The 12606-nt window shown below is 46.5% G+C and overlaps 1 protein-coding gene across 1 annotated transcript in view; it reads left to right on the top strand.

Annotated features, from left to right (window-relative positions):
* LOC111160649 (Rho GTPase activating protein 35) overlaps positions 1-12606 on the top strand; it is a 123156-nt gene that overhangs the window by 39023 nt on the left and 71527 nt on the right. The window contains 1 exon segment of the mRNA XM_022523883.1: positions 4252-8128. Coding sequence (XP_022379591.1) covers positions 4445-8128 — 3684 coding nt within the window. The 5' untranslated portion in view covers positions 4252-4444.

Below are 12606 nucleotides of genomic sequence, written 5' to 3'. Positions count from 1 at the left end.
GTCTTTGTTTACCGTGTAATTCAGTCCAATTGAGGAACTAGTAAAACTGCATTATCCAGACATCAAAGACAGGCATGTAAGAAGAGTGTACTTGTACCAGGGAACCGATTAGGTTTCTAACAAGTGGAAAGTTACCAGGTGTCCCCAAATTAACCATTCCCATGCCAGCTAATTCTCATTTTTTGGTAGCTTTTTTAGCTTATTAGTTTATCTCATTCTTGAGAGTTGAGAGTGTTGGCTTCCTTCTCTTCAACGCCCTTCAGACTGCTGAGACTTTGACTTGAATGGGCTACCCAGAATTCCGTGCATTTAAAAAACTGGAGACTGGGGAGCTGGGGGGCTCAGTCAGTTGTCTGTCTGTTTCTGGCTCAGGTCATGATCCTGGGGTCCTGGGATCGAGGCCCACGTAGGGCTCCCTGCTCAGCGGGGAGCCTGCTTCTCCCTCTGCCCTCCATGCCGTTTGTATGCATATGCTTGCTCTCCCTCTCTCTCTCTCTCAAATAAATAAAATCTTGAAAAAAAGTTTTTTTTTTCAAGATTTTATTTATTTACTTGACAGTCAGAGATCACAAGTAGGCAGAGAGTCAGGCAGAGAGAGAGAGGGAGAAGCAGGCTCCCCTCGGAGCAGAGAGCCTGACATGGGGCTTGATCCCAGGACCCTGAGACCACGACCTGAGCCAAAGGCAGAGGCTTAACCCACTGAGCCACCCAGACACCCTTGAAAAAAAGTTTTTAAAAATATTTTTAAAAATTGGGGGAACAAGGGGTTGAGTGGACAATACATTTTAGCTAAGTTCAAAGTTGATCTTTATTTCTTGATTTTGAAGAGTGGGTTGTCAGTGTTTTATTTTTCTGAGATTTCTGTGAAAAGATAATTCGACCCGCTTTACAGAGAAGAGGTGGGACGATTTGCCAGCTGAGTGCAGCAGTCATTGGAAGTGGGACCCGTGTTACCAAGTTGCATTTTAAGATTGGTCAAGTAGGTGGCCTTGAGTCCTGCCAGACCCTGGGTTAGGGAGTTGGTGGAGAAGAGCTCTGTTGTGGGAGCACACTTGACTTAAACTTCCGTCAACATTCCTTTGGGGGGGGGGGGCTTTGTTAAACCTGAGTCTCCTTGGGGGCTGAAACAAAACTGTGTATGTGTACTACAAGTAACATGCAAAACATTTTGATTGTGTACAAATCTTTGCTATTTGGGTATTTCAAAGGATGTGTGTAAGCATCTTATAATTTTACCTAAGTAAGTAATCACCTAGGGAAGTGGAGGTTGGGAAAGGTTTGTTGTTTTTTTTCTCTTTGGCACAGAGGCCTGCTTGTTCCCTGCTGAAGTCTGGAACTTGGCTTCCTTAGGAGCCTGCCATTAGGTTATCTGGAGGCGATTGCTTATAATCATTGAGATTTCTCTTTTGAAAATGATCAGACAATTTGTACCTACCACATCTAGCCACATTTTGTTTCTTTGGAGGTTTTGGCTCTCTGGATTATCAAAGGAAGATAGGGATGTTTGGGAAAGGTCTGCGACCTTTTGAGGTTATCATAGGGGACAACTTTCTTGTTCTATTCATCTCCCCGTCTTCTCAGAATAATGTATGGAGGTCTGACTTCCTGAGGCATTTTTTAGGAGACGGGCTCACAAAAACACTAAGGTTGTGGAAATGCTGGGCTCCTATCGGGCATGACTGAGATTCAAAAGAAAATTGTTCTCCTTATTTTGAATTGCGTTATCTCAGGAGACTTCATTTGGCTACAGGTTTGGCAGTTGCATGGTCGTATTTGCATGTGTGAGTAGACAGCAGTGCAGTATAAACAGTAGTTTCCAGAAGACCACTGATGTAGAGACAGCCAAAGCCTACATGTTTTACTTGTGTTGACCAGGAAGTTGCTAAAGACATTGTAAGGCATTACTGTAACATTTTGTTACATCAGCCCTTTACACTTTAGGTCCTTTATTTTTTATTTTATCTTATTTATTTATTTGAGATAAAGAGCGAGCAAGAGAGAGAGAACGAGCGGGGCGGGGTGGGGGGAGGAAGAAAGGGAGAAGCAGATTCCCCACTGAGCTAGGAGCCCAGTGCAGGGCTCAATCCCAGGACCCTGGGACTATGACCTGAGCCAGGCACATGCACTTAACCACCTGAGCCACCCAAGTGCCCCAAACTTTAGGTCTTTTAAGGTGCCACTTTTCAGCCATGTTCTGTGGTTCCCCTAGCCTTTGGGAAAGAATCCAAACTCTTTGAAAGTGGCTTAACCTGATCTCTGTTTTCTTGCCAACACTCTTACCCACCTCTGCCCCCACACACCTGAGGGACCATGCTTTCTTCTCCAGAGAGGCGTCTCCATGTTGCCTTCCCCTACTTGAGATTTTTCCTGAGTTGGAACTTCCTCCAGAAAGGCTTTCCTCAATCAAAGGCTGGACTTGGGAACTCTGTAATATGCTCTCATAGATACTCACTTACTCATTCCTTCATTTAATATTTGTGTCAAGCACTGTGTCATAAGCTGAGGACAGAGCTTATGTCCTTGTCAGGGAAACTACTCCATACTCACACCTTTTTTTTTTTTTTTTTTTCTTAAGATTTTATTTATTTGACAGACAGAGATCACAAGTAGGCAGAGAGGCAGGCAGAGAGAGAGGAGGAAGCAGGCTCCCTGCGGAGCAGAGAGCCGGATGCGGGGCTTGGTCCCAGGACCCTGGGATCCTGACCTGAGCCAAAGGCACAGGCTTTAACCCACTGAGCCACCCAGGTGCCCTTACTCACACCTTTTTAAAAAAGCTTTTTATTTGGAAATAACCACAAATTTATAGGAAGCTGCAAAAATTAAAATAGCACAAAGGAGGATCTTGTGCAAATTTACCTGTTGTTAACTTTTTACCTCATTTGCGTTCTTTCTCTCAATATATACATGTTTTTTTTCGGGACCAGTCATTATGGCCTCCCCCCGACCCCCAAGTACTTCAGTGTGTATTTCATAAGAGAAGGGCTATTTGCTCACATGGTAGTTATCAACTTCCTAAATTTACATTAATAAAATACTCTCCGTTCATAGTCCAGTGTTGTTAATTAACTTAGTAATGTCCTGTATTTCCCATTCTGGTGCAGAATTCATTTTAGGGTCAGATAATTGCATTTACTTATGACGTCTCTTTAGCTTCTCTTAATCTGGAATGTTTACCTAGCCATTCTTTGTCTATTATGACCATGATATTTTTTGAAAAGTATAGAGTATGCTCTACTCCCCTCCCCCCCTTAATAGAAACTTGCTCATTTTTTATCTGATGTTTCCCTGTGATCAGGTTGAGGTAATGCATTTTAGGCCATCACACTGCATAGTAATGTAGCCTCTTGGGGGGACCATATCTGGAGGACCACAGGATACTTCTTTCCCTCTTTGGTGGTGATATTTTTCATAACCCACAGTGTTAACCTGGTTTCTCTATTGTATAATTGTGTTTTTTTTTTCTTTTGTTCCTCTTCCCTTTGCAACTGTTTTTTTTTTTTAAGATTTTATTTATTTATTTGACAGAGAGAGACACAGTGAGAGAGGGAGCACAAGCAGGGGGAGTGGGAGAGGGAGAAGCCCGACGTGGGGGCTCGATCCCAGGACTGTGATATCATGACCTGAGCCGAAGGCAGATGCTTAATGAGCCACCCTGGTGCCCCCCACTTTGCAACTGTTAAGTAGCATATCAGGAGACACCTCAGTTCTGTGCAAATACCCTTAATATCGAGTGATGATTTTTTCTGTTCCAGTAGTATGAACTCCAGTTCCTGTTTTGTGCTGTGAGTTATAATTCGTTACTGTATTTAATGATTTTTGTGCTCAACTTGTGCCAGATTTTTCCAGTGGGAGACCTTCTAGCTGGTTCCTGTGTCTTTGTGAGGGGCCCTGTCATTTTTTCTAGGACTTCTTTCCTTTCTTGCATAATAGGATGTTCCAGCCTCATCTTGTACCAACTCTGCTCTAGCCCTTGAATCAGCCACTTGTCGGAGGAACCCTCAGACTCTTGTTTGAGCACTCAGCACCCTGCTTGCCTGTATGTCTTCCTCCATTAGATGTATTGTACCTCCTGAGGGCACAGAGATGTCAGTCGTACTCTTACATCTTCTCTCAGCATAAGGCCTGGAAGATTTGAGGTTTACTCTAAGTATCTGTTGAACAAGAAAACTGGCTATTGCTGTAGGTCGGTGATTAAAATTGGGTTCTATAATTACGGTGCTGATGGGTTTTCTTTTTCTCTCCCCCATCTAGGAAGAAATGTTTACTATTTGGCGATGAGAAGTGGTGAAAACTGACCTCGCACTGGTATACAAACACTATGGGACCTGACAGTCTTGCTGCATCGGCAGCCGGCCCCCACTGATAATGTGGGGCAGCCATCAGGTCCACTGGAATACACTAATCTGATCTTGGAAGTGGCCGATTGTGGCAGGATGTGTCGACGATGATGATGGCAAGAAAGCAAGATGTCCGCATTCCCACCTACAACATCAGTGTGGTGGGATTGTCTGGGACTGAGAAGGAGAAGGGCCAGTGTGGCATTGGGAAGTCTTGTCTGTGCAACCGCTTCGTGCGCCCAAGTGCTGATGAGTTTCACTTGGACCATACCTCCGTCCTCAGCACCAGTGACTTTGGTGGGCGAGTGGTCAATAATGACCACTTTCTCTACTGGGGAGAAGTTAGCCGTTCCCTGGAGGATTGTGTGGAATGTAAGATGCACATTGTGGAGCAGACTGAGTTCATCGATGATCAGACTTTTCAACCTCATCGAAGCACGGCCCTGCAGCCCTATATCAAGAGAGCGGCAGCAACCAAGCTCGCATCAGCTGAAAAACTCATGTACTTTTGCACTGACCAGCTGGGGCTGGAGCAGGACTTTGAGCAGAAACAGATGCCAGATGGAAAGCTGCTGATTGATGGTTTTCTTCTTGGTATTGACGTTAGCAGGGGCATGAATAGGAACTTTGATGACCAGCTCAAGTTTGTGTCCAATCTCTACAATCAGCTCGCAAAGACAAAAAAGCCCATAGTGGTGGTCCTGACGAAGTGTGACGAGGGTGTTGAGCGGTACATTAGAGATGCACATACTTTTGCCTTAAGCAAAAAGAACCTCCAGGTCGTGGAGACCTCCGCAAGATCCAATGTGAATGTGGACTTGGCTTTCAGCACCTTAGTGCAACTCATTGACAAAAGTCGGGGAAAGACGAAAATCATTCCTTATTTTGAGGCCCTCAAGCAGCAGAGTCAGCAGATAGCTACGGCAAAAGACAAGTATGAGTGGCTGGTGAGTCGCGTTGTGAAGAACCATAACGAGAACTGGCTGAGCGTCAGCCGGAAGATGCAGGCCTCTCCCGAGTACCAGGACTATGTCTACCTGGAAGGGACTCAGAAAGCCAAGAAGCTGTTTCTCCAGCACATCCACCGCCTCAAGCACGAGCACATTGAGCGCAGGAGAAAGCTGTACCTGGCAGCCCTGCCGCTAGCTTTTGAAGCTCTTATACCCAATCTAGATGAAATCGACCACCTAAGCTGCATAAAAACCAAAAAGCTCTTGGAGACCAAGCCAGAATTCCTCAAGTGGTTTGTTGTGCTTGAAGAGACACCGTGGGATGCCACCAGTCACATTGACAACATGGAGAATGAACGGATTCCCTTTGACTTGATGGATACTGTCCCTGCCGAGCAGCTGTACGAGGCCCACTTAGAGAAGCTGCGGAACGAGAGGAAAAGAGCTGAGATGAGAAGGGCATTTAAAGAAAACCTGGAGACCTCTCCCTTCATAACTCCTGGAAAGCCTTGGGAAGAGGCCCGTAGTTTTATTATGAATGAAGATTTCTACCAGTGGCTGGAAGAATCTGTATACATGGATATTTATGGCAAACACCAAAAGCAAATTATAGACAAAGCAAAGGAAGAGTTTCAGGAGCTGCTTTTGGAATATTCAGAATTGTTTTATGAGCTGGAGCTGGATGCTAAGCCCAGCAAGGAGAAGATGGGTGTCATTCAGGATGTTCTGGGGGAGGAACAGCGATTTAAAGCATTACAGAAGCTCCAAGCAGAGCGTGATGCCCTTATCCTGAAGCACATTCATTTTGTGTATCACCCAACCAAGGAGACGTGCCCTAGCTGCCCAGCCTGTGTGGATGCGAAGATCGAGCATTTGATTTGTTCTCGGTTTATCCGGCCGTCTGACCGGAATCAGAAAAATTCACTCTCTGACCCCAACATTGATAGGATCAACTTGGTTATCTTGGGCAAAGATGGCCTCGCACGTGAGTTGGCCAATGAGATTCGAGCTCTCTGTACAAATGATGACAAGTATGTGATAGATGGTAAAATGTATGAGCTTTCCCTGAGGCCGATAGAAGGGAATGTCAGGCTTCCTGTGAACTCTTTCCAGACGCCAACATTTCAGCCCCATGGCTGTCTCTGCCTTTACAATTCAAAGGAATCGCTGTCCTATGTGGTGGAGAGTATAGAGAAGAGTAGAGAGTCCACGCTCGGCAGGCGAGATAATCATTTAGTCCATCTCCCCCTGACGCTAATCTTGGTTAATAAGAGAGGAGATACCAGTGGAGAGACCCTACATAGCTTAATACAACAAGGTCAGCAGATTGCCAGCAAACTGCAGTGTGTCTTTCTCGACCCTGCTTCTGCTGGCATTGGTTATGGACGCAACATTAATGAAAAGCAAATCAGTCAAGTTTTGAAAGGACTCCTGGACTCCAAGCGTAACTTAAACCTGGTCAGTTCTACCGCGAGCATCAAAGATCTGGCTGACATCGACCTGCGAATTGTCATGTGTCTGATGTGTGGAGACCCTTTCAGTGCAGATGACATACTCTTTCCTGTCCTTCAGTCCCAAACCTGTAAGTCTTCCCATTGTGGAAGCAACAACTCTGTTTTACTTGAACTACCAATCGGACTCCACAAGAAGCGCATCGAACTGTCTGTTCTTTCATACCATTCCTCATTTAGCATCAGAAAAAGCCGGTTGGTCCATGGGTACATTATTTTTTATTCAGCCAAACGTAAGGCCTCCTTGGCTATGTTACGTGCCTTTCTTTGTGAAGTGCAGGATATTATCCCCATTCAGCTGGTTGCACTCGCTGACGGCGCTGGAGATGTCCTGGACAATGACTTAAGTCGGGAACAGCTGAGTGAGGGAGAGGAGATTGCTCAAGAAATCGACGGAAGGTTCACAAGCATCCCCTGTAGCCAACCCCAGCATAAACTTGAGCTCTTCCACCCATTTTTTAAAGATGTGGTGGATAAAAAGAACATAATCGAGGCTACTCACATGTACGATAACGCTGCAGAGGCCTGTAGCACCACGGAAGAGGTGTTTAACTCCCCCCGAGCGGGCTCTCCACTCTGCAACTCAAACCTGCAGGATTCGGAAGAGGATATCGAACCCCCTTCTTACAGCTTGTTTCGAGAAGACACATCACTGCCCTCTCTGTCCAAAGACCATTCTAAGCTCTCTATGGAACTGGAGGGAAATGATGGGCTGTCTTTCATCATGAGTAATTTTGAGAGTAAACTGAACAACAAAGTACCTCCACCCGTCAAGCCAAAGCCTCCCGTGCATTTCGATATCACAAAGGGGGATCTGTCTTATTTAGACCAAGGCCATAGAGATGGACAGAGGAAGTCTGTGTCCTCTAGCACCTGGCTACCTCCAGATGGGTTTGATCCTTCCGATTACGCTGAACCCATGGATGCTGTGGTGAAGCCAAGGAATGAAGAAGAAAACATATACTCAGTGCCCCATGACAGCACCCAAGGCAAAATCATCACCATTCGGAATATCAACAAAGCCCAGTCCAATGGCAGTGGCAATGGCTCTGACAGTGAAATGGACACCAGCTCTCTGGAGCGCGGCCGCAAGGTCTCCGTTGTGAGCAAGCCCGTGCTGTACAGGGCGAGATGCAGCCGGCTGGGGAGGTTTGCCCGTTACCGGACCAGCTTCAGTGTGGGGAGCGACGACGAGCTGGGGCCCATCCGGAAGAAAGAGGAGGATCAGGCATCTCAAGGTTATAAAGGGGACAATGCCGTCATTCCCTATGAGACAGACGAAGATCCAAGGCGGAGGAATATTCTTCGCAGTCTGAGGAGGAACACTAAGGTAAGACGCCAGTTGAAGAATGAGTCACGGCAGTGGTTCACACAGTGTCTCAGTGAGAGCTGATGGATGATGGTGATGATGATTTTTCAAGGACGGCTTATTCCGGTAAAAAAGAAATTGGTCTGTGTGTGTATTTACTCCGTGACTTAGCGTGAAATAGACAGTGTCTCAGATTGCTACTCCGGCAGCCGCCAGTAGTGAGGACCTTACACACAGCTTGAGTGTGAGTTGTCATTGTCCAAAACAATAGTTAGGTAATGACCAAAGTGAGCAGGTCGTGTAGAGCTTGCCAGTATCCTGACAAGTAGCCAGGCCGGTGACGACATGCTTGTTCTTCCTTTATGCAAACACCAGAATCTAAAATTGCAGCTTCAGTCTCCAACTGCTAAGTAAACATTCACCCGTACGACTCAGAAAAGCTCCTTCCTCTCACTGACCTGTAAAGGTTGCGGCATTTTCTTTTTTTTTTTTAAAGATTTTATTTATTTATTTGACAGAGATCACAAGTAGGCAGAGAGGCAGGCACGGGGGGAGGGGGGAAGCAGGCTCACTGCTGAGCAGAGAGCCCGATGCAGGGCTCGATCCCAGGACCCTGGGATCATGACCTGAGCCGAAGGAAGTGGCTTAACCCACTGAGCCACCCAGGTTCCCCAAGACTTGACAGTTCTGTTGTAAAAGATCACCTGAAGGCTAGTTCTCCAGCTCTTACTGGTTAAGAGGGCCCTCGGAGATGGAGGAACATGGTGCCATGGCCTCCCAAGAAGAATGTATTCACTCTATGTTCCCTGAGAGCATCCATGGTGCTCCCCAATCACTGTTGGCTGGAGCTTCCAGAATTTTCTTACCAGTGTAGTTTCAGAGAGGGCATAGTGGTATCATTCTGTGTTCTGTTCCTCTACCCCTCTGAATTGAACATTAGTAAATATCATAGGCATTTGATTTCCCATTGTTTTGTTTTTCCACTGGGATTCCTTCACCGCCTTCAGTATTTTGTTCTGCGAGGGTTAGTAGTGGGCAGACCCATGGAAAACAGTTCTTAGGAAGTCAGAAAGTAGCCTCACCTGCCCCCTGTATTTCCTCAGAGCTCCCCTGTTTAACGATACCGGAATCCAAACATTTTGAACGTTTTGACTTTTCTTCTCTTCCTCCACTCCTGATGAAGACTGTTACCAGAATAGCTTATCTAAATGCTGATAGTCTTAATTTGTGGGGGTGTTTGCGCACCTGGGAATTAGGAGGGCGGCATAATAGCACACTGAATTATAACTGATTTTCTGGCTTCTAGCTACATTTTTAATACTTGTTGAAGATGATGCTTTTTAAGACACATTCCCAGACAAGCCATGCTTTAAAGAGCACGTGCGGTGGGCTCCAGAAAGCAGCCGGTGTCCATGTGTTTAAAGAGCCACTTCCTCACCTAGGACTTCCTTACCCAGGGTTGCTGGGTCAGCACGCAAGAAATGATCGACTTCGACTTCCCGTCTGTTAGTTATGCGGGCCACACCTCTTCAAGGCAAATAAAAATGCTACCTCTGGCCCAAGAGCAATAGCGTGCCAGAAGTCGGTTCAGGAGTATCCTTTGGAAAGTGTGAGTAAAAGGTGAAATTGTCTTTTCCTGCCTTGGAAAATGGTGCTTTGAAATGAGTGTTGCTGCTTTGTCATCCTAATGCACAGATAAAGCAGAGCCTTTATTCTCTTCCCCACTGGGGCGCACCTCCTATTAAAATTGCTGCCTTAAGAAAGCCGACTGACACTTGTTTTACTGGAAAAGCAAGATACCACGGGGCAGAGAATGCCAAGCCAACCCTACGTGGGGGATTTGGCCTTTGATTTTTATTGGCATGACAAAGCAATACAGTATTTATTTGAAGTGAGCGGGGAGCCAGTTGGTAATGGAAGGTAATGGAAAACACACTTAGTGCCTCCTGCATGCCAGACACCACTGGGGAAATGGCACAGATCCTTCTTGCCCAGACCGGAGCTCCCAGTTGAGGCAGCAAAATCTATATAACTACCGAAAACAGGTGGTCTGCCCAGGGGGCACTGTGTTGGGCAGAGCAGAAATCCCAGGCCCAGGCCAGGGCAGTTAAGGAGCGAGCGCAGTGTGTGGAGTGATTAGGGACTCGGGTTCTGGGGCAGGGGCTAAAGTCCAATCCCAACTCCTCCGCTCCCTCACTGGGACTGGGGGCACGGGATTCCCTTCTCCATATCCCTTGGGCAGAAAGGGAGAACACTGTGGCGCCTTCCTCAGACGGCTGTGAGAAGCGGAGTGAGGTCGTGCACATGCGACACTGAGCGGCCTGCAGCCTGGGCAGGTGGTAGGCATGGCGGTGTTGGTGTTTAACGAGAGCTCGGAGGGTGAGTAGTGAGTAGGGCTGAAGCCGCAGAGGCAAGGAAAGGCCTGAAGGTAAAAACGGGCCTGCCGTCTTCAAAGAGAAGAGAGTGCTGGTCTGGCCTAGCCGAGGGCCTGGGGGTCCAGCATTGTCCCTCCCTTTTGTGTAAGTTTTAACCCTGTGTGTTACTGAGCTTTCTCGGCACTTACCCTAGCAACAGCCCTAACAACAACGACAAAAAGCTATGCTCTGGGTACCAGTGTGATGTGGAGAAAGAGAAATCTCCCAGCTCCCTTGGCTGACTTGCTAGATTAGCTCTTCACTGTAAAACTGGAGTTGGAGTGTGAGGGAATCGCTTTCATTTCTGTTAATGAAAGTGCAGACTGTAAAGCTGACTGTCATTCTGGGTCCTTTTCCCAGCTGAACCATTTAGCAACCCACCCTCATAGTGGGAGCCTTCCGCACTCAGCTGAATGAAATTGAAAATCTACGATTGCACTTCAGTGGGGCCCATGAATAGCTGCTTTGTCTGGAAAGAGTTGGTGTTGCGCATGGTCTCTGTCTCTCAGTACCATGCGTTTGCAAAGATGAGATCAGGACCGGCAGGGTCTCGTTTTAAAACCAAAAAAACGGCCTGGGGAATCTTGCTCCACAAAATGTGCCTTTTGGGTAGCTCGAGTTGCTGAATTTAGTGTGTTTGACCACGGATTTAAAGAGAGGACATTATTGGCTATTCACCCTTCTATCTGATGTGCTCTTATCTTTGTGTTTAAAAAAAAAAAAAAAAAGACAAAACAGAATGATAAAGAAAATCTTTCACTCACTGTAGCTACCACATGACAAGACAACCTATTGAAAAGCAAACCAATTCAATCACGCATTGTTTGGTCTATAAGGCACCAAGTAACCAGTTTGACAGTTTGTGTCTCCCCCCTGCCCCCCCAGTGAATTGGTTTATTTCATTGGATTCAGTGAATCGGCTGGTTGTTGTGGCTTTGTGTGGACACAGCTCTCATTTTGTGAGGCCGAGAACGGAGTTAAAGTTTCTAGTGTGAATAAAAACCAGCTGGGGAATTGGACTGCTAGCTCCCCAGGGAGGGATGTTGCATTTTTGACAGACAAGCTGAATGGTATGAAATATGAGCTCTTTGTAACCTGCTCAGGAAAGACTCAGTGTGTGCTTCGGAAGGGGCTGGTCCTACTCAGTGGGCTGTACAGGCAAATAAATGCCGCGGTCTTACAGATTGGGTGGGGGTGCCTACTTGGCCTTGGATTTTCTGATTCCTGAAAGAATTGTTATCTTTTAAAAGAAATACTTTTGCCCCCAAAACATATGCTCGTCCATTTATTTTTGGAAAGAAGCATTCAGTGCACGTGGTTTCGTGAGCACCTGTGCACCTGGCTTTGTGCTGAGCGCTGTGTGTGTGGTGGTTGTGTCCATCCGGTGCACTTACGGGGTGAGGAGGACAAAGGCAGTGAAGATGGAGGTTTTGTGGGGAGAGCTCTTGAGAAAACAGTATGGAACTTGGAGCCCGGGTGGGGGGAACACTTGAAAGAAACCTAGAGGGGCTACTGCAGAGAGTGAGGGCTGCGAATACCGTGGGAAGGGTCTTACACTTCCCTCAGTGCACTGCGTACTTACTGGGAGCCAGGCCCGTACCCGGCATTGTCCGTTGCCACCGCCCACGTTAGTGTGGTTACTAGACGGAGGAGTGGAGATTTTTGAAGCCGCTCTTCTGACTTCCACTTCCAGAGGGCTCTGAGAATCCGGCCCGCAAGGAAGACGGTAGAATGTAACAGCCAGGTACACATTTGGACCGATCAGTCTAGTTAATTTGTTCATTTCAAAGGACTGTGATTATGATCTAAAAAAATCCATTTCCCCGCACTATTCTCTAAGAAAGGCCTGGTGCCGTTTGTTTCTGGCTTCAGAGTCTAGTTGACTAGAGGACAAAAAAGGCTTGGAGACACTGAAATAGCCTCTGGAACTTTGAGAAATTGTTTTGAACTGGTGTCACGCATTTTCTCGGTTTATTTTAAGCCTGAAGAGCTGCTGTAGTGTGTTTTTGGTGACAAAAATAGACTATCTTTAACTATGGGCCTTAGCTTATAGCACACCTGTTCTTAAAAAAAAAAAACTACAAT

Source organism: Enhydra lutris, unplaced genomic scaffold (assembly GCF_002288905.1).
Source record: "Enhydra lutris kenyoni isolate GAN:26980312 unplaced genomic scaffold, ASM228890v2 scaffoldscaffold77, whole genome shotgun sequence".
NCBI lineage: Eukaryota > Metazoa > Chordata > Mammalia > Carnivora > Mustelidae > Enhydra > Enhydra lutris.
This window is presented reverse-complemented; position numbering and strand designations above follow the sequence as displayed.